At 53.0% G+C, this 20,069-nt stretch overlaps 1 protein-coding gene across 10 annotated transcripts in view; it reads left to right on the top strand.

Moving 5' to 3' along the window:
* The window catches only part of ITPR1 (inositol 1,4,5-trisphosphate receptor type 1), a 99,159-nt gene that overhangs the window by 53,976 nt on the left and 25,114 nt on the right, over window positions 1–20,069 (top strand). For 8 of the 10 annotated variants that reach the window (XR_012788618.1, XM_075574710.1, XM_075574707.1 and 5 more), the window contains exons 4-36: window positions 980–1,095; window positions 1,581–1,667; window positions 1,757–1,915; window positions 3,077–3,175; window positions 3,539–3,622; window positions 3,946–4,092; window positions 6,458–6,553; window positions 7,263–7,307; window positions 8,235–8,389; window positions 8,609–8,708; window positions 8,991–9,151; window positions 9,230–9,371; window positions 9,578–9,736; window positions 9,973–10,145; window positions 10,272–10,391; window positions 10,816–11,010; window positions 11,142–11,393; window positions 11,868–12,009; window positions 12,292–12,445; window positions 12,724–12,914; window positions 13,183–13,309; window positions 13,637–13,691; window positions 13,830–13,995; window positions 14,108–14,272; window positions 14,753–14,818; window positions 14,904–15,041; window positions 15,224–15,349; window positions 15,608–15,808; window positions 17,467–17,718; window positions 17,796–17,921; window positions 18,110–18,238; window positions 19,306–19,426; window positions 19,561–19,745. Coding sequence is in view for 9 of the 10 variants with exons in the window: in XM_075574710.1 (XP_075430825.1) it covers window positions 980–1,095; window positions 1,581–1,667; window positions 1,757–1,915; window positions 3,077–3,175; window positions 3,539–3,622; window positions 3,946–4,092; window positions 6,458–6,553; window positions 7,263–7,307; window positions 8,235–8,389; window positions 8,609–8,708; window positions 8,991–9,151; window positions 9,230–9,371; window positions 9,578–9,736; window positions 9,973–10,145; window positions 10,272–10,391; window positions 10,816–11,010; window positions 11,142–11,393; window positions 11,868–12,009; window positions 12,292–12,445; window positions 12,724–12,914; window positions 13,183–13,309; window positions 13,637–13,691; window positions 13,830–13,995; window positions 14,108–14,272; window positions 14,753–14,818; window positions 14,904–15,041; window positions 15,224–15,349; window positions 15,608–15,808; window positions 17,467–17,718; window positions 17,796–17,921; window positions 18,110–18,238; window positions 19,306–19,426; window positions 19,561–19,745 (4,634 nt within the window). In the remaining variant the exon portion in view is untranslated. The remainder of the gene's footprint in view (window positions 1–979; window positions 1,096–1,580; window positions 1,668–1,756; window positions 1,916–3,076; window positions 3,176–3,538; window positions 3,623–3,945; window positions 4,093–6,457; window positions 6,554–7,262; window positions 7,308–8,234; window positions 8,390–8,608; window positions 8,709–8,990; window positions 9,152–9,229; window positions 9,372–9,577; window positions 9,737–9,972; window positions 10,146–10,271; window positions 10,392–10,815; window positions 11,011–11,141; window positions 11,394–11,867; window positions 12,010–12,291; window positions 12,446–12,723; window positions 12,915–13,182; window positions 13,310–13,636; window positions 13,692–13,829; window positions 13,996–14,107; window positions 14,273–14,752; window positions 14,819–14,903; window positions 15,042–15,223; window positions 15,350–15,607; window positions 15,809–17,466; window positions 17,719–17,795; window positions 17,922–18,109; window positions 18,239–19,305; window positions 19,427–19,560; window positions 19,746–20,069) is intronic. The other 2 variants (XM_075574705.1, XM_075574711.1) reach the window with 1 other exon arrangement.

Below are 20,069 nucleotides of genomic sequence, written 5' to 3'. Positions count from 1 at the left end.
CTACTTTAGAAAAGATTTACTACAAAGCTCTGACCTGTATTTTAGAAAGATTAAAGCAATATTTATTCTGCAGAGACAGGGGAGGGGAAGCTTTTGTAAAATGAATAGTCTGTATGACAAGCCTGTAAGCTTGCAGTAAAGTGTGACAATGTTAAAGCAGCAGTAAAGTGTGACGCTGTTAAAGCAGCCGTCTCGCTAGTACTACGACCTATAATGCTAGTAACCCTTGCAGTGCTGGTGGACACCTGTACATGGTCAGGGACCAAAATCATAGATTGTAAGCTCACCTGGGCAGTGACGGTCCGTAACATTCCTATGTGCTGCGTACCGGGCGCTGTACTGTAATTGGGAAGCGCTTTGTGTCCCATTGGGAGACAAGCGCTATAGGAAAGTTATTAATGATATTAACCCTTTGTACTCCTATGATGTGTAGATGCTGTTGGTGTGATCAGGGACATGTATGACGGCGTGTTGTGGCTTGTCTAAAATCTCCCCAATATCAGCGCAGCGGGGGCACAAGTGTAATGTCTATATCCGTTCTCGTCATCACTGGGGGAGATAAAAAGCCGGGTTACATTGTAATTAAGCTGCCCCCCCCCCCCCATGTAAATGCTCTGGCTCCGTTTCCCGAGCCCCGTATTCCCTGTGCAGATGTCGTAGGCTGTACAATCCGCCTCGTTTATCTTCTCTCAATTATAAGCAGCCGCGTGCGTCCAGATGTCGGCCTATTAAAGTCTCATTCCCCCTGCTAATCCCTCTGCAGCTGCCGCTCTGTTCTGTACCCTGTGTGGGAGGCGCACACCTCGCCCCTCACGTGTAAGGTGACGCATTACAGGGCAGTGACCACCTGGGGTGCAGCGTGTTCTGCCCACCGCAAGGTGGTAGTAAGTGGGCACACTACCGATGTACACCTGCTATATGTAGGTGTGGCGGGGGGGTGGGTGGCACAAGTGACCACTTTCTCCCTCTCGTTTTGCAGACTGCCTGTTTAAACTCTGCCCCATGAACAGATATTCTGCTCAGAAGCAGTTCTGGAAAGCGGCAAAGCCCGGAACGAGCAACACGACGGACACGGTGCTCCTCAACAAGCTGCATGTAAGTCCCACGCGCTGCCACCGTCACATGCAGCTTTGTATTTGTACGGCAGGGGACACCTTGTGGCCAGCGCTAGCCACTGCATCCAGTGCTGCGTTATCTGATTCGGCCCGGGTGACTAGTACCATTAAACAAAAACAGAAAGGCCAGCGCATCATCCAAAATGACACAACATACAGTGAAATGGAAAGGGGACATTTGGTTAAACCCTTTGGCCAAAAGATTATAAGCCTGCAGCCACTTCCATTAACCCGTTCACTGCCAATCCTGCTGTGGACACCGCTTGTGGTTATTTCACAGCCACATACACAGATGTGTAGAGATCGCTCCGCAGGCAGCGATGCCACATACTCTTCTGTCCTCGTGTCCTGCGTGGCTGGCCTTTCTGTTCCCCGGGGGGGAGAGGGGGGTCTGTTCCGTGAACCTTTTACCTGCCTGGATCTGTTACTGACCGTGGCTACAATGTCCTGCGTCTCTCTCCCCAGCACGCGGCTGATCTGGAAAAGAAGCAGAACGAGACGGAGAATCGCAAGCTCTTGGGGACGGTTATACAGTATGGGAATGTTATACAGGTACAGGAGCGTAAGGGAGGGTGGGGAGGGCGGGTGTTGGGTGATCTGGCTGTTCCAGCAGCTTTAACGGCGAGTAACTTTGCTCTCAGATGCTGCACCTGAAGAGTAATAAGTATCTGACTGTGAACAAGCGTCTCCCTGCGCTCCTGGAGAAGAACGCCATGCGCGTGACCCTGGATGAGGCTGGGAATGAGGGTTCCTGGTTCTACATCCAACCCTTCTACAAGCTGCGCTCCATCGGGGACAGTGTGAGTTATGCGGGACCGCTCGCCGCAGCCTGAGCTGCGACCCTTGTTTGTTTCCTTAGCGCGCGGCACTGCTTTTGTGCATATACGCAGTCCGGACTGGGGATCTGGCTGCTCCCCCTCACCCCCCTCCTGACCCCCCTGGGGGATGTCCGTGCTCATTCCTGGTTCTTTGGTTTTAAGTTCTACCCAAACGCCCCCAACCCCCTGATATGGGTTGGGAGGTTTCCATCCTGTGTTCTGCGCTATACAATGTAACGGGGGAAGCTGGGAGCCTATAATGGCGTCACACATTGTCATCCTATGGGAAGACCTCAAAGTGATCAGTTTTAGGGTCTGGGATAACACAACTCCTGGGGTGTTCACATGAAAGCCATGTGACAGACGGGGTTTCCTGTGATGGGTGAACTCCAAATCTCTGCACGATTTAGTCACTGGTAACAGTCTTGGTGACTATTTGACGTGCCGCTGTCCCTGCACATGCAGACTGCACTTTGGTGAGAGGGACACCCCTCCGTGTCACTGCGGGTGGGCAGACCTTCTTATTCTGCTATTACGCACTGATCAGGTTGCTCCCTTCTCCAGACTTCATGCAGCCGTTACACTCGCCGCTTGCCAGATCCTCCGTCCCACCTAAATGTTTTCATGAATTGAATATTGTGGGACCTTTTTAAATATGGCCGCTAAAATTCTTTCCGTCTCCACCCGGTGTCACTGCAGCCTGTGACCCTATTACCCTGACAGAATCTGGCTATTGTATTCTGTTTATTTGAGACTCATTAGGGTTTTATTTTTGGTCTTAAAACAATGATTCATAATTTGAGAAGCCGCTGATAATTAACCCCTCCTCTGCCAGTGGGACTGGCGACAATACCCGCCTTATTGCTTGGCACAGGGGTTACATGCTGAACACTTTAGTGCACATCCAAAGGGTAGAAGTATTTTAAGTAACCAGGCATTGCAGTAATCGCGAGTCAGAACCCCTCTTATTTCTGCACCCCCTCATTATATTGAAAACTGGAAACTGCACGGAGCTCAACACATCCTCTAGAGCGGGCGATGTGATGGGGTGAGAAGTTGGTGACACTTCTGGAGTTACTGAATCACCTCCCCCTCACACCACTTGTCCTTCCACGTTTGATTCCCGTCTGCCTCTTCCCGCAGGTTGTGATCGGCGATAAAGTTGTCCTTAACCCTGTGAATGCCGGACAGCCGTTGCATGCCAGCAGCCAGCAGCTGGCAGATAACCCAGGCTGTAATGAGGTGAGAGCCTGTCTGGGGAGGGGGGATAATCCGCAGCGGGTGGGGGGCTCAGATGGCAGACTGCTTCTCAAAGCTGCGTTATTTAAGGTGACTTCCCCCTGCCAAGGTCGGTCCCCTGATCATCAAAATATTGCTCTGCTACCTGGCACCCTTTTCTTAACTGCTGCAGTCTTCGACTGAGCCACCTGTGCTGAAGCAGGGATATCCTGAGAACCTGACCAGTTGGTGGCCCTTGAGGGCTGGAGTTGGCCACCCCAGCTTTAACCCTTTGACAGCAGTGCACGGTTGCGATCTTGCTTTGCAGTGCGTCACTGGCTCCACCGGCGCAAAGTGGCTAATTTTCCCGCGGGAATCTTCCCCCAGGTGAATTCTGTGAACTGCAACACGAGCTGGAAGATCGTCCTGTTCATGAAGTGGAGCGACAACAAGGATGACATCCTGAAAGGGGTTAGTGAGGCACAGAGGGTCCCGTGGGGATGGGTGGGAGTGGGAGAGCCTGTCCCCTGTGAGGTGTGACAATGTCACAGCCGGACTCTGGTCCTGACCACTTTCTGCCGTCTCGTGTGGGATAAAACATTCAGATGCTGCCTGCTTTTTTTTTGTATATGTATGTACACTGAAGCACAAGCTCATGTGATAACCCAACTCCTGAGTGCCTTAATGCTCTGAAAACCAGTGACTGAGCCATTTATTGTAAGGGTTCCCGATAATGGGAGTGGGGCTGGAGCGCAGCCCGTGGGATCCCACGATACTCTGCTCTCCCCCTGTAGGGAGACGTGGTGCGGCTGTTCCACGCGGAGCAGGAGAAGTTCCTGACGTGTGACGAGTACAGGAAGAAGCAGCACGTGTTCCTCCGGACCACGGGCCGCCAGTCTGCCACGTCTGCCACCAGCTCCAAGGCATTGTGGGAGGTGGAGGTGAGATGGGGGGGGGGGGACGTTCAATACCAACAACTAACTCTGGGCTGCAGAGCTGACACTTGACCCTTGCTGTGCTGTCTAATTCCCCACGTGAGGAGTGTTGGTAACCGCGCCTCTTGCATGTGCCAGTAAGAGCTGCCGGTGTCTTATAGCTACGGAGCGTTTCTGGGTTAAACGGCAAATAAAAATCCCTCTTGTGAGCAGTCACATGTCTCAGACTGGTCTGCAATTCTGCCCTTCCCCGTTATCTATTTGCAAGCAGTGCTTCGTAAACCAGGAATTCTGGGTAATGCCATGCAAATGAGCCCAGTGTCACTTCTCTTTGCTTATCCATTTTAGCATGGATTTCTAGAAGTGTATGCTGCTGAATTACACAGGGTTTTTATTTTTTGTAAATTTTATTTTAAGCTCAGATTGGCTTGAAGTGCAGAGCCAGTAACCCTACTCACAGACAGCTGTTTCGACCTTGTGGGTCTCTTCAGAGTGAGGTTGGTTACTGGCTATGTAATGTGAAGCTGGTAGTGGTTACAACCAAACAAAAGTTATGGTGACTGACAGTGGGCTAAACGGCTATTGGAAGCTCTTGTACAAAGTTGCCTTGTTAATCATATTAAGCCCGGTCTGGGGCAGAACCTCTGAAATCTGGGGGTGAGCTAAAAACATGAGTAGGCAAGGTGGGCCGAGTGGTTCTGATCTCCCATCAAATGACTGTGCCGTGAAACACCAGACTCTTAGATGTTTGGCTTTTATATCTAGGATTTTGCTTGGTCTTCACCAATCATGTTTGAATTACCTTTCTATATTGGCCCCTACTTGCACTGTTGGGAGACCATTCCACGTATCTACCACCATTTCCGTGAAGTACTTCCTCACCCGTCCCCTTCCTGCCGCCCTCCAGCAGCATAACCTCTTGTATTAGCATTTTCTCTGAAATCTGCCCCCCTCTGCCTTAAAGCTGTACATATTAAGGTCTGTTAATCAGGAAAAACCCAGTCTTCTACTGTAGACCAGGAGTGGCCAACTTCAGTCCTCGAGGGCCACTAACAGATCATGTTTTCAGGATATCCCTGCTTCAGCACAGGTGGCTCAGTCAAATTGCACTGCCTGTGCTGAAACAGGGATATACTTAACCTGACCTGTTGGTGGCTCTTTGAGACTGGAGTTGGCCACTCCTGCTGTTGACCATGCACTATCTGAATAGCCCTTTCTCCAATTCCAAAGCTGTGGTCTGTGGAATTGAAGACTGTGTATTCTTGGTGAGGTCTCACAATGCTCTATACAAGTGGCATTATTACTTCTCTGCTGCAAATACCTCTCTATACAGCCCAACATCCTACTGGCTTCCCCATCGCTTTGTTATACTGCTCGCCTACTTAGAAGTCGTCTAATGGCTCCGTTTCCTGCTTTAGTAGTTGACATGATAGCACCAATAACCCTGTGTTCTGCCTTTGTGCACCCACGTGCATTATTTAGTACTTTTTGGCATTAAATTGTAGTTGCCGCACCATTGACCATTCATCCAATCTACCGAAGTCATTAATCATTTTGTTTACCCCCCATTGTCGTTCTCAAAAAGGCATACCATCCCTTCCGGACCTTTTTGTAATGTCACTAAAGGTATTAAAGAACACCGGTTCCGGTACCACTGGTCCTCTGAATGTACTCCCCTTACCTGGGCCGGAATAAAGTCTTTGTAGTCCGTGGGCACTCTTATAATCGTAGCCCCCGCGATAGATCTATAGATAAACCATGGGGCAGTAACTCTTCACTGTCACTAATCTCAACTGCCAATGAGCTTTTGCAACAATTGGAAGATGTAGCCCGTGATTTTGCCAACAAAAATAGCCGCAGCGTTAATGTTTAATGTACATTTACAGAAGTCTGGGCTAATATCATTAACCTTAATTCAGATAGCCCACACTGCATTGTCCTATTTTTTTGTTATGCTTTTACGCTACTTTAATGAATATTAAACTTTCCATAATATCTCACAATTTTCTTGTGCTCTTCAGTCGTCTGGAACTGTGACTGGTTAAATAGATCTGTTAGTGGTGTGTCCAGTACAGTATATGCCCCATTGAAAGAACCAGTAGGACCTTGTCTTCAAATGGACTGGTGTCCACCTTTCCATGTTATAGCCCTGGGGCCCTGCTGAGGTCCCTCGTTTCCCCTCCAGCCGTGAAGACAGAGCTGAACATGACTGTCTTCTGCTGCCTTTGCCTTGCGATTCCTCTTGTATAAGGGTTCAGAGTACGCTGTCCCTTCTGCGTGGCGCTCCTGGTGTGGGATGTGTTGTTGCAGTGTGCGTGGTATAGAAGAGCTGCAGGTGCCGCACGTTCACCCACATAATGTCTCCTCCCAGGTGGTGCAGCATGACCCCTGCAGGGGGGGAGCAGGGTACTGGAACAGCCTCTTCCGTTTCAAGCACTTGGCAACGGGGCATTACCTGGCAGCAGAGGTGAGTGGCACGTCCATGGGTCACTGGGTACTTTGCAGGCACGTTTTTAGGGCTCCGGTTCCCAACATCAGGCCAGGTAGGTTATTCGTGTGTGTGTTATAAATAACAAATAATATAACACAAAGTGTGCTCAAGCAGATACTTAAAACTGCCCATTGAGGACCGCTGTGTTTTATGGGGTTAACCCTACTCCAGTGCTGATGGGGTTAATCTGTCCGCCCATGACGGCAGTGTGTACTTCAGCTCCATGTTATGAGTGTTTTTAGAACGAATGATAATGTTTTTTTGGATGACAAGCACCTCCCGCCCTGTTACCAGATTGTACGTTTCTTGATGCAGGGACCTCATTGCTTGTGGTTTCGCTGTTCTAACTTGTGTTCCCGTGTCCTTGCCCCCATATTGTACTGCACCGCTGAATGTTGCTGCCATATAAATAAGATTATATTCGGCCTGATTACGGGTTGGGTTCCTCCCCTCCCTTTGGTGGTGGTGCTAGTTGGCCGTTGCATCTCTTCCTCTTCTTCCCCCCCCCCCCCCCCACCTCCTCGCTGGTTGCCCGTCGTATCTTCCCCCCCCCCGAGCCCCTCCTGCCTCGCTGGTTGCCCGTCGTATCTTCCCCCCCCCCCCCCCCGAGCCCCTCCTGCCTCGCTGGTTGCCCGTCGCGTCTTCCTCGCCAGTCGCGTCTCACTTTGCGGTTCTCTTTCATCAGGTAAACCCTGACTATGAGGCAGAGTGTCCGGAGCCTGAGGTCTCTGTAAGTACAGGGAGGGCAGTTAAGCCACACTCCATCCAATGACATGGACATTGTTAACCTGTCATAAGTGTCCCCCTCGCCTGCTCATTGGTCCATCCCATGTCCTGCCGGCTACCCCCTGGCATCCTCTCACTGCCTGGTCTTGGCTTGCTTCCCGCTCCTGTTCCCTGGCATAGACCCCATTATCTCTAGTACTCCAGACGAAGCACAGCTGGGGCAGGCGTGCCCCGAGACCTGAACTCTTCCATTGCACAGGACCAGGGAACAGACTTTTGCCAGGAGGCCCCTGCCAGACCTGGCTTTAGGCATAATACAGACCTATGAGTGCCAGCAACGCACGGCAAAGAGGCCGTTTGTTAGTGTGTGCGTTTGCAAGTTATTCAGTACACTTGAACTTTTCAGTGGGAGTCCTTTTTGAAGGATTTGGTAACATTGGATACATTCTCTGGATATTAAGAACGTGAAGGGGGGTGTTTTCTGCTTCTCTCGTGTGAGACCTGACATAGTGGCACAATTGATTTGCCAAAGGATTCTGGGTACTTGCAAGCATATTACCTGCTCACATTGGAATACTCCAAAGACTCCCCCTTCACGAGTGTTATCCCCTGTGCAGGCTCCTAGTAGCTAAAATTAACCCCCTTACCTGCTAGTACATTGTGCATGCAAAGTGTGTTGCTGGGGCAGGATTTTATTATGGAGGATGGAGCGGGACTTGCATTGTGAGCTTTCCTCACAGACGTGTCTGCATCGGAGGATTCCGCAGGTGCTGGTTTGACTTTCATGGGGTCTTGGTTGCTTTTCTCGGCTGGCTGTCGGTGGAATGTTCAGGCCTCTGCATTCCATGACCTCCTGCTCCCTGTGTAGGGTGGGTGGGTGCAGAACTGACTCCTGCATGTGTCACTCTCCTCAATGCGCTCTCACCCTCAGATGGATTTGGAGCAGGACGCTACCCGCGCTCGTGTGCGTGTGGTCCCAGAGAAGATGATGTGCACCTTGGTCTCTGTCCCTGAAGGAAATGACATTTCCTCCATCTTTGAGCTGGACCCGACCACCCTGCGTGGGGGGGACAGTCTGGTACCCAGGTAAAATCTCACCCATCTCAATCCCTGATAACCACAGGGTGGATCTCACCCACTGGGGCTGGCAGTGGCACTGGAACCTTCTGCCCTGTGCAGTCAGGGTACAGAGCACAGGTCCCGTCTCACCCCCTCTGTGCCCAAGCTCTGAATATTCTTCCTGTTACTGGTTGTTAGAGAGAGGGGGCTCGGTCTCTCACTGACGTCTCCCTCACCCTGTCTCAGGAACTCCTATGTCCGGCTCAGGCACCTCTGCACAAACACCTGGGTCCACAGCACCAATAGCCCCATAGACAAAGATGAGGAGAAGCCAGTCATGCTGAGGGTAAGTGCAGGGGCATCTGTCCAGGGTATGTCCTGGGGTATATGGGTACTGTGGGAATACAGGGTCAGTGTCGGGTGGTCTGTAGTGGAATGGCAGCGGTTGGCCATTCCAATATCTGTTCTGACTGCTGGAGATGTATAGGTCTGTTGTCGTACCTCTGTATAGTGAGGTTTGTGCAAGAATAGCGGAGGCTAAAAGGGTCTCAGTTTCTTATTGGTGGGACAGTATTGTGGCACTCATGCCCACCCTGAACACTCTAAACCCCCCCCCCCATCCCCCCAGATTGGCACATCCCCGGTGAAGGAAGACAAGGAGGCGTTTGCCATCGTTCCTGTGTCCCCAGCAGAGGTGCGGGATCTAGACTTTGCAAACGATGCCAGTAAAGTTTTGTCCTCCATCGCAGGGAAGCTGGAGAAGGGAACGATCACACAGAATGAGAGAAGGTGAGATTGGGTGGGGAGAATACGTCCCTGACCATGCAGTGTGTCTCATGTCACCTCCTTGTGCCTCCCCCCTCCCAGATCTGTCACCAAGCTGCTGGAGGAGCTGGTGTACTTTGTGACAGCCGGAGTGAACTCTGGTCAGGATGTGCTGGAGGTTCTAGTGAACAAACCCAACCGGGAGAGGCAGAAACTTATGCGGGAGCAGAACATCCTCAAGCAGGTAAGGCCCCCCTCCATTCACCAAATATCCTACAGTTGGCTCTGTGGCCAATTAAAAGCTGGGGGCTGGTGCAAGTCAAGCGATATCTCTAACTCTGTTACGGGTGGGTGCGGGATGGGTATCACACACAGTATCTGCAGCTCATTGGGTGAGGGTGGGGTTGGGGAGCAGCATCTCTGCAGCCTCAGTCTCTTCCCCCCTCATAGATCTTCAAGCTGCTGCAGGCTCCGTTTACCGACTGCGGGGACGGTCCAATGCTGAGACTGGAGGAGCTCGGCGACCAGAGACACTCGCCCTTCAGACACATCTGCCGGCTCTGCTACCGCGTGCTGAGGCACTCCCAGCAAGACTACCGCAAGAACCAGGTAACGGCGGGCGGCAGTGCCGGAACATGACTTCTGTCCAGCACCTGAACTCTACCATATGTATGGAACCAAACGCGCCTTGATTCTACACCTGTAACATTGGGAGCTGTCCCTGCATTAGGTGGCTGACCTGGGCTTTTCAGTGTATTGGAGGCCCATCCTGACACCATCGTTGGGTCTCCCTTCACTGGCCGAGGCACCGGCACGACCTCATGGTGTCCCCTGTCCCCTCGCAGGAATACATTGCCAAGCAGTTTGGCTTCATGCAGAAGCAGATTGGTTACGACGTTCTGGCCGAGGACACGATCACCGCTCTGCTGCACAACAACCGCAAGCTGCTGGAGAAACACATCACGGCCGCAGAGATCGACACCTTTGTGAGCCTGGTGCGGAAAAACCGGGAGCCACGGTGAGGAGACTGACGCGTAGCCACGGGGAAGAGGTCTGTGTGGGGTGTACAGGGCCACGGCGTGGGGCAAATGTGTTGTACGTGTTGAATGGGGAATGTCTTGTGAGGTCCTCGTCTGCTCCTCAGGTTCCTGGATTACCTGTCTGACCTCTGCGTGTCCATGAATAAATCGATCCCAGTCACACAGGAGCTGATCTGTAAGGCAGTGCTGAACCCGGCCAATGCAGACATACTCATCGAGACAAAGTAAGGGGGCCCCGGAGGATCGGAGGACCACTGATCTACCTCTCCCCTCTCCTTTTACCTCTCCCCTCTCCTTTTACCTCTCCCCTCTCCTTTTACCTCTCCCCTCTCCCCTCTCCTTTTACCTCTCCCCTTTCCTTTTACCTCTCCCCTCTCCTTTTACCTCTCCCCTCTCCTTTTACCTCTCCCCTCTCCTTTTACCTCTCCCCTCTCCTTTTACCTCTCCCCTCTCCTTTTACCTCTCCCCTTTCCTTTTACCTCTTCCCTCTCCTTTTACCTCTTCCCCTCTCCTTTTACCTCTTCCCCTCTCCTTTTACCTCTACCCCTCTCCTTTTACCTCTCCCCCCTCTTGCTATTTTGTTTGGGGCCTGGGTGGATGCAAGTGTGTGGGAATTACTGTATCCTATCACGGTGATCTCCCCCAAAGGCTGGTCCTGTCTCGCTTTGAGTTTGAGGGGGTGTCCAGTGGGGAGAGCCCCCTAGAGGCCGGTGAGGATGAAGAGGAAGTCTGGCTTTTCTGGAGAGACAGCCACAAGGAGACTAGAAGTAAGAGCGTAAGGGAGCTGGCCCAGGATGCCAAGGAGGGGCAGAAAGAGGACCAGGATGTGCTGAGCTACTACAGGTGGGATGGGATGGCACGGACAGGTTGTGTGGTGCCCACAGGCTCCTGTTCTGGCAGTGCCAGGCTCTGGTGTGCATTGTGGGAACTCCGTATTTATCTAGTAACCAGCGCCCCTCTCACTGATGCTGCAGGTACCAGCTGAACCTCTTTGCCCGTATGTGCCTGGACCGGCAGTACTTGGCCATCAACGAGATCTCAGGCCAGCTGGACGTGGACCTCATCCTGCGCTGCATGTCGGACGAGAACCTGCCCTTTGACTTGCGTGCCTCCTTCTGCCGCCTCATGCTGCACATGCACGTGGACCGCGACCCCCAGGAGCAGGTGACACCTGTGAAGTACGCCCGCTTGTGGTCCGAGATTCCGTCCGAGATCGCTATAGATGAGTAAGTATGAGTTGAGGGGGGGGAGGGGGAAGGGGGGGGGCACGGTACTGTGGGTTGGGGGCTGACTACTCAGAGGGTCCGAGCCATGCTGGGACCCTCAGATTCATCCTCCTCATTTATCACATGGCTCCCTCACTGGTCTTGGCACTGAATGATCCGCCCTCTTAAAGTCAGGCGGAGTTGGTCATTAACCTCTTCACTGCTACACTGCCCGCCTTCCTCCCCATTGCAGGTTAAAGCCCTGTGGCTCCTCTGGAGTAGTGACTGGTATCAGGTGCGAAGGTGAAAGACACGGGGTGGCTAACTCCAGTCCTCCAGGGCCACCACTGGGTCAGGTTTTAAGAATATCCCTGGTTCAGCACAAGTGGCTCATTCAAAGATGGAGCCACTTGTGCTGAAGCGGGGAGATCCTGAGCCGTTGGTGGCACTCGGACTAGTTGGGCATCCCTGCTATAGATGTTCTGTCCCCTTTAGCTATGACAGCAGTGGGACATCGCGGGAGGACATTAAGGAGCGGTTCGCGCTGACCATGGAGTTCGTGGAGGAGTATCTGCGGGACGTGGTGGGGCAGCGCTTTCCCTTCTCGGACAAGGAGAAGAACAAGCTGACGTTTGAGGTGAAGTGGCCTTGGTCTCTCACTATGAGGGATCCCCCAGTGATGTCACTGGTGCATTGTGGGAGCTTGTTCTGCACGGTTTTTTCTGTAGTGTAACGCCTGGTTGCTCTGCGGCATACATGGGCAAAAAGCATCCCTTGCCCAAAGAGCTTGCATTCTAAACTAAACACTGGGGGGGGGGGGGGATTGACCTTCCACTTCAGAAGCCAGCACCTAAACGCGCCAGTTGCTGTTCCCGTTTCCCGGCTCACTCCGCCCTGCCCGATTTATTTCACCTCTCAGGTCGTGAACTTGGCCCGGAATCTGATCTACTTCGGGTTCTACAACTTCAGCGACCTCCTGCGCCTCACCAAGATCCTGCTGGCCATCCTGGACTGCGTGCACCTGGCCGCCAACTTCCCGGCCAGCAAGATGGGCAAGGGAGAGGACAGCAAAGGTGGGCACCCTAGTCAGGGGCACCGGCCGGTATCGGTTTCTACAGAGTAGGCAAGCACTCTTGGTAGCACAGAATCGGGTTGACCTTTTGATGCCCGTTGCTGAGGGGTCACAGGCTGAGCCGGATTCCGCACTTCCATAGGATACCTGAATAACCTGCGGCGTTGCGCTCCTCCCTGACCCCTCTACTTCTTCTTCTCCTAGTCTCTAACATGGCAGCAGAAGGAAGTGGCCGTTCCTGGAGGCAGCTGACGTGTAATGTTGCATGTTTGTTGGCAGGGGGCAGTAATGTGATGCGCTCTATACATGGCGTGGGGGAGCTGATGACGCAGGTGGTGCTGCGAGGGGGAGGGTTCCTTCCGCTGACCCCCATGGCGGCCCCCGAAGGGACCATCAAACCTCAGCGCGAGCCAGAGAAGGAGGACGTGCTTGTGATGGACACAAAGCTGAAAATCATAGAGATCCTGCAGGTACAGAGCGCCCGTCCTCGCCTGTATCTTGTGGGTGATGGAGCTGCACTGCCTTCTCCTGTGACCTGCTCCCATGCCTGCCTGTGTGACTCTCCTCCCCCCCCATGCCGCTGGGCTGCCTGTGTGACACTCCTGTAACTTCCCCCTTGCCGCTGGGCTGCCTGTGTCTCTCCCCCCCCCCCCTTACCGCTGGGCTGCCTGTGTGACTCTCCTCCCCGCCTTACCGCTCGGCTGCCTGTGTGACACTCCTGTAACTTCCCCCTTGCAGTTCATCCTCAATGTACGTCTGGATTACCGCATCTCCTGCCTTCTCAGCATCTTCAAGTGTGAATTTGACGAGAGCAACGCGCAGGCCGGAGACGGAGGGAGCACAGAAACCACCAGTGTGGTGCCTGGTGAGACACGGGGATGGGGCTCAGAGGCCACAATGTGTGGTACCTTTGAGACAAAAGGGTGGGGATGGGGGGGTGGAGAGGTGAGGAGCACAGACTGCCAGCGTGGTGCCTGGTGAGAAGGAGGGAGAGGGGTGAGGCTCTGGAGGTGGGAACTAAGGGATCCGAATATTTTGGATAGGTGCTGTAGTTAGAGGGGCGTATGAGACGCCTCAGAATAAGTGTGTACATCAGATGCGGTAACAGCTTATAGAATGGCTGTAATATTGTGGGGTTTGGTATATGGCCGGTGCTGCAGTGACTGTGTGATAATCCGGCCTCTGATTTCAGGGGCACTGGACTTTGAGCACATTGAGGAGCAAGCAGAAGGAATCTTCGGAGGGAGGAAAGTATCATTCTGCATCACACGGGGGTGGGGGGCTTGTGTGTGAGGGAGGGGTGCGCTGTACATGCATGGTGTTTTAAACATTAGTGTAACGTAGAGGAGGCTGGTGCTTATGTGCTCTCCCCCCCCCCCCCTCAGTGAGGAGAACACCCCCCTGGATCTAGATGACGATGGGGGCCGCACCTTCCTGCGTGTGCTCCTGCACCTCACGATGCACGATTACCCCCCGCTGGTATCTGGGGCGCTGCAGCTGCTGTTCCGGCACTTCAGCCAAAGGCAGGAGGTGCTGCAGGCCTTCAAACAGGTGAGCAGGAAAGGAGCGCATGAGGAGGAGGAGAGGGGCGCCGCCTGACTGCGGAGCATTGCTCTGCCGGGGTCTCCTAACGTCTGAATCTCTCCCCCTCCCCCGGGTGCAGGTTCAGCTTCTGGTCACCAGCCAGGATGTGGATAACTACAAACAGATAAAGCAGGACCTGGACCAGCTGAGGTCCATTGTGGAGAAGTCCGAGCTGTGGGTGTATAAGGGATCGGGGCCGGAGGAGGCTTCGGAGGGACCTGTGGGGGCCGGGGACCACAAGGAGGCAAGTTGCGCACACCTGTATTGAGAACGGTGACCCGTCGCTCGCTCTGTCGAGCTCATGTGGAGCCACTTTTATGGGCCAGAGCTGTGCTCGGGTTTGGTTACTTGGTGTACGTTTTGGAAGGGTCTGTATTAAATCCCATCACTTCTGTGCGTCCCAGTGTAACGGTCTATCCCGCTCTTGCGTCCTCTGGAATGCGTAGCCGCACTGCGCCTGTACTGATGCATGCACGCCATGTTACCGGCACTCTGTGCTTCTGTGTTACCTATTCACGGCTCCACCCTAAACACAGCTGACTTAACTGTGACTTGTCCGACGTCTTATTGCAGAGTTCCTTCTCTGCTGTACCTCTGATGCCATGTGCACACAGATAATCTGTGTAGGGCCCAGGATATCTGGACTGGTGCCGGAATACTTCTGCTATTCAGTGTGTAGCTGTGACCTTGAATCTGGCTTTTTTTTAATGTCTTCTGCTCGCAGGAGGGATCCGGGAAGCCCAAGAAGCCAGAGAGCACCAGCAGCTACAACTACAGAGTGGTGAGGGAGGTAAGCCCAGGGGCCTCCCCAAATTATCGCAGTTAGTCCTCAGTGGGGGTGCAGCTCTCAGCTTTTTTTTAATATCACCCTGCAGATCCTCCTGCGTCTCAGCAAGCTCTGCGTCCAGGAAAACGCGTCGGGGCGCAGGAACCGCAAGCAACAGCAACGCCTGCTCCGTAACATGGGAGCACACAGCGTGGTGCTAGAGCTGCTGCAGATACCGTATGAGAAGGTAAGACCCCTCGATGTCATGCCCCTGTGTGGGGGGGGATGGGGGAGAGAGAAGGTAAGGAACCGTGCTGTCCCCAGGGGAAGAGGTCCACTAGAGCAATGGGGGATGTAGGGTGAATGTTGCAGCGATTCTGTCTGGTGGTCATGTCCTATTCCTTCATGTATTGTTGCCGCTCTCTGCAGATGGAGGACACACGGATGCAGGAGATTATGAGAATTGCTCATGAGTTCCTGCAGAACTTCTGTGCCGGGAACCAACAGAACCAAACTCTGCTTCACAAGCACATCAACTTGTTCCTGACTCCTGGGGTGAGGAGTGAGAGGGGCATGGTGTTGGGGGGAGGAGAGAGAGGGGCACGGTGTTAGAGAAGGGAAGGGTGGCACAGCATGGTCCATGGCTCATCAGTTTTTGAGAACTATCGCGCGCCTGAAATTGAATGACTCCCATACTGCCTGATCTCCCTATGACTCTCGGATCTTCTCCCTGCGTTGGGTGATCTGCCGAGTTTGCCTGCGCTCCTTCCTCCCCCTGTGCCTGACTCCTCCACCCCCTCCCCCCTCTCCTAGATCCTGGAGGCGGTCACCATGCAGCACATCTTCATGAACAATTACCAGCTGTGCAGCGAGATTAATGAGCGCGTTGTCCAGCACTTTGCTCACTGCATCGAAACGCACGGGCGCAGCGTGCAATATATCAAGTTCCTGCAAACCATCGTCAAGGCCGAGGGGCGCTTCATAAAGAAGTGTCAGGACATTGTCATGGCGGAGGTAGGCGGCCATCGCACTCTCTATATAGAACATTGTTGGCGGCCATGTATATCCGTCCTGCTCTCTCAGCAAGTGTATCAATAACCAGCTCTATACCTCAGTCTGTTACATTATTACAACAAAGGAAAGGATTCTTTACTGTAAAGTCAGTTAAAATGTGGAATTCATTACCCATGGAGGCGGTGATGGCAGATACAATAGATTTGTTCAAAAAAAGTTGGACGTCTTTTTAGATGGGAAAGGTATACAAGGATATACCAAATAAGTATACATGGGAAGGATGTTGATCTAGAGATTAATCCGATTGCCAATTCTTGGAGTCAGGAAGGAATTTATTTTCCCTTATGAGATATCATTGGATGATATGACTCTGGGTTTTTTTGTTTGCCTTCCTCTGGATCATTAAGTAAGTATAGATATAGGATAAAGTATCTGTCTAAATTTAGCATAGGTTGAACTTGATGGAATGAAGTCTTTTTTCAACCTCATCTACTATGTAACTATGTAAGATTAAATATGAAAGGTTCAAGCAGAAATACCACTTGTAAATTAGTGAATTTACTGATGTGCTGGGAAACGGAGCAGTAAAAATAACAGTCCGTGGGAGTAGTGACGGCGCCATAGAAACCAGACTCCCTTCTCCAATCATTTTGACAAGTACAAAGAGAACTAGATCCTGAGCGTAAAATATCTGGGAATATGTGCATTATACGGTAACATGTAGTGCACCACGGAATATAAAATCGGCCAGCTAAGAATGGGTGCGGATTATCTCTCGCCTGAGGGAGATTTTCAAGCATTGAGTTGTTATGAATCGACTTTCAGCCGACTGCATAACTTCAATACATTGTCCAAGGTGTAGGAACGTCCAAAGACGAAAAAATACAAAGTGCAGTATTCCTTTATAAAAAGAAAATGGATGTGAAGTAACGCACCAATGTGAAGGTTCATGGATGAACATTTGGACCACGCTGGGTCAGAAGCGAGGCGCTGGAACGGTCCTGCAGCAGACGCCCATTACTCTCCTCCGGATCCATCGTGATGTTGCACACGGGGGTGGGGGGGGGGGGGGGGCAGGAGCAGGGTTCACTGACGTCTCTGCAGTCCAGAGACTCCGCTCGGCGCGGTAACGTCCTCACGTGAGCTGTGGTGCCTGCTCCTGTCCCTGTGTGCGACGTCGCGATGGTTCAGGAGGAGCGCGTATGCGCTTCAGCTGCAGGAACGTTCCAGCGCCTCGCTTCTGACCTCGGGAGGTCCATATGCTCAGTCGTTAATTGTATACTTCAATTTTTTTTTTTTTTTTTTTTCTTTTATAAAGCAATATTGCACCATTTATTTTTCGGCTGTATTTGGAAGTTCTTCCTATTCCTTGGACAACGTATTGCAGTTCTGCAGTCTGCTAAAAGGTGATTTCTACAACGTAATGCTTATCTCCACACACGAGAATTCACACCCATTCTCAATGATCTAATTTTCTATTCAAGTGTTCGCCTATATTCTTCCGTTTAGTGCGCACGTTCCCTGGGATACTTTGCGCTCTCCTCCCCCCCCTCTTCTTGTGATCCAGGGAGGTGCTGAAGGGCAGAATTGGGGCAGTTCAGGCGAGAGGGGCAGAGTTGTCAAAGCTGCTGTCTGTCTGACTTCCTCTCTTCCGGCAGCTGGTGAACTCCGGCGAGGATGTCCTGGTTTTCTACAACGACCGCGCCTCGTTCCAGACGCTGGTGCAGATGATGCGTTCGGAGCGCGAGCGGATGGACGAGAACAGCCCCCTGATGTATCACATCCACCTGGTGGAGCTGCTGGCCGTGTGCACGGAGGGCAAGAACGTCTACACGGAGATAAAATGCAACTCTCTGCTGCCGCTGGACGACATTGTGCGTGTGGTGACACACGAGGACTGTATCCCCGAGGTGAGCGGCACGTGACGGGTTGGGGACCGGGCTGTAGTCGGGGTTAACGGCGCTAACCTCCCGTTGTCTGCTTCCAGGTGAAGATCGCGTACATTAACTTCCTGAATCACTGCTACGTGGACACGGAGGTGGAGATGAAGGAGATTTACACCAGTAACCACATGTGGAAACTGTTTGAGAACTTCCTTGTGGACATCTGCAGGGTGAGGGAGAGGGACACGGGTTTGGAGGGGGCAGCGCCTTATGATTCTTGTCCTGGTCTGTGCTTTGTCACTGGGTCACAGGTCTGCTGTTGTGAATACCCTGCAGGGGAGTAGTCTTGTTACTCTAGGAGTTTGGGAGCAGTGGCTGGAGATCACTTGACAGGTCTTCTGACCCCTTGGTTCCCCAGGTGTGTAACAGTACGAGTGATCGGAAGCATGCGGACTTGGTGTTGGAGCGATATGTGACGGAGATTGTGATGAGCATTGTGAACACTTTCTTCAGCTCCCCGTTCTCGGACCAGAGCACCACGCTGCAGGTATATAGGGGGGAGATCAGCGCACCACGCTGCAGGTATATAGGGGGGAGATCAGCGCACCACGCTGCAGGTGTACGGGGGGAGGTCCATGCTCCATGCTGCAGGTGTACAGGGGGAGATCAGCGCACTATGCTGCAGGTGTATGGGGGGAGGTCCATGCTGCAGGTTTACAGGGGGGATATCAGCGCACCATGCTGCAGGTGTACAGGGGGAGATTAGCGCACCATGCTGCAGGTGTACAGGGGGAGATCAGCGCACCATGCTGCAGGTGTACAGGGGGAGATTAGCACACCATGCTGCAGGTGTACAGGGGGAGATCAGCGCACCACGCTGCAGGTGTACAGGGGGAGATCAGCGCACCACGCTGCAGGTGTACAGGGGAGATCAGCGCACCACGCTGCAGGTGTACTGGGGGGAGATCGGTGCACATTGTTGCAGGTATATGACGGGGGGAGGGGGTCGCATCGTGCTGCATGTGTACCCGGGGGTGGTGTGTATCTGATCTGGGGAGGTTTGCTAATCGGAGTTCTCTTGACACAGGCTTCTATGCTGACCAGGCTGAAAGAGGTAACTTGGATAGGGAGGAGTGAGGCACAGGGTGTATTTGGTGGGATGTCTCACTTATGGGGCAGGTGATGAACACTGAATGTTTTCTCTCCGCTCTCCCGTTCCTGCTGCACACGGAGATATGATTTTGGGTGCAGGTTATGACTGAGGCAAAAGTCAGAATGCTGACCCATAACTTGTCTTGAGTTCTGGTTCTGTCAGTGCTGCCTAAAGTCCCAGCTTATCTTCTAGAAGTCAGTGTTGCTGTCCCACTGTGTGCAGATATGCAGGACTCCTGTGACACTGGCCACGTGATGACACGTTGGGATTTTCACTTGGTGGGGTCACTGGAGGTGGTTCAGGGGGGTTGGTCTGCATGTCTCTAAAGTGGATTCCATGTTTGGGGGGGGAGGAAAGATGATCTTCTCCGGCAGCAGTTTGTGCTTTGGAGCTTTGCTCTGTGTGGGCCTGACCTCTCCATTGTGTCCTGGTAGTAATTCTGGGGTCTGTTCCTCCCGCAGACCCGGCAGCCGGTGTTTGTGCAGCTCTTGCAGGCTGTGTTCAGAGTGTATCACTGCACCTGGCTCCTGCCTGCACAGAAGGCATCAGTGGAGAGCTGCATCAGAGTGCTGTCCGACGTGGGTAAGGGGCTGCGCTGGGGTGGGGAGGAGTGTCGGGAAGCTGGGGGGGGGGGTAGATGGGGGTCGGGGAGGGTGCTATGGAAGAAGTGGGAGTGACAAGGTGTAAGGTGATGCCTTCTCCCCCTCGTGTCCCAGCAAAGAGTCGTGCGATCGCGATCCCGGTGGATCTGGACAGTCAGGTGAACAACCTGTTCCTGAAGAGTCACAACATTGTGCAGAAGACCGCCATGAGCTGGCGCATGTCTGCACGCAACGCGGCACGCCGTGACTCTGTGCTCACTGCATCACGGGACTATCGCAACATCATCGAGAGGCTGCAGGTAACTATGGTTACAGTATTGTGATGGGACCCTCCTATGCCCCCCTCCGCCCCACCCTTCTCTTGGGTGGTATTGCTTGGCTAGGCACACTTGACTGGCGGTGACCCTCCCCTGGAGATGACGACGTATAGTCTCTCCTGCTGCTCCCTCTGTAGTTTGCACATAGCCCTCTGAAGGGCCGGCTTGATGGCGGTTCCATCGGTGTCATCGCACCGAGCTCCGTGGTTTGTGGCCCTGCACTCTTCTCTCTCTCCTCCTCCTCCTCCTCCTCCGTATGGTAAGGAGGCCCTGCAATGCGCCCCGCGGTAAGGCCGGCCCTGTGCT

Source organism: Ascaphus truei, chromosome 17 (genome assembly GCF_040206685.1).
Source record: "Ascaphus truei isolate aAscTru1 chromosome 17, aAscTru1.hap1, whole genome shotgun sequence".
In the NCBI taxonomy this organism is placed as follows: domain Eukaryota; kingdom Metazoa; phylum Chordata; class Amphibia; order Anura; family Ascaphidae; genus Ascaphus; species Ascaphus truei.
Note: the sequence above shows the minus strand (reverse complement) of the source record. Positions and strands in the feature narration are given on the sequence as shown.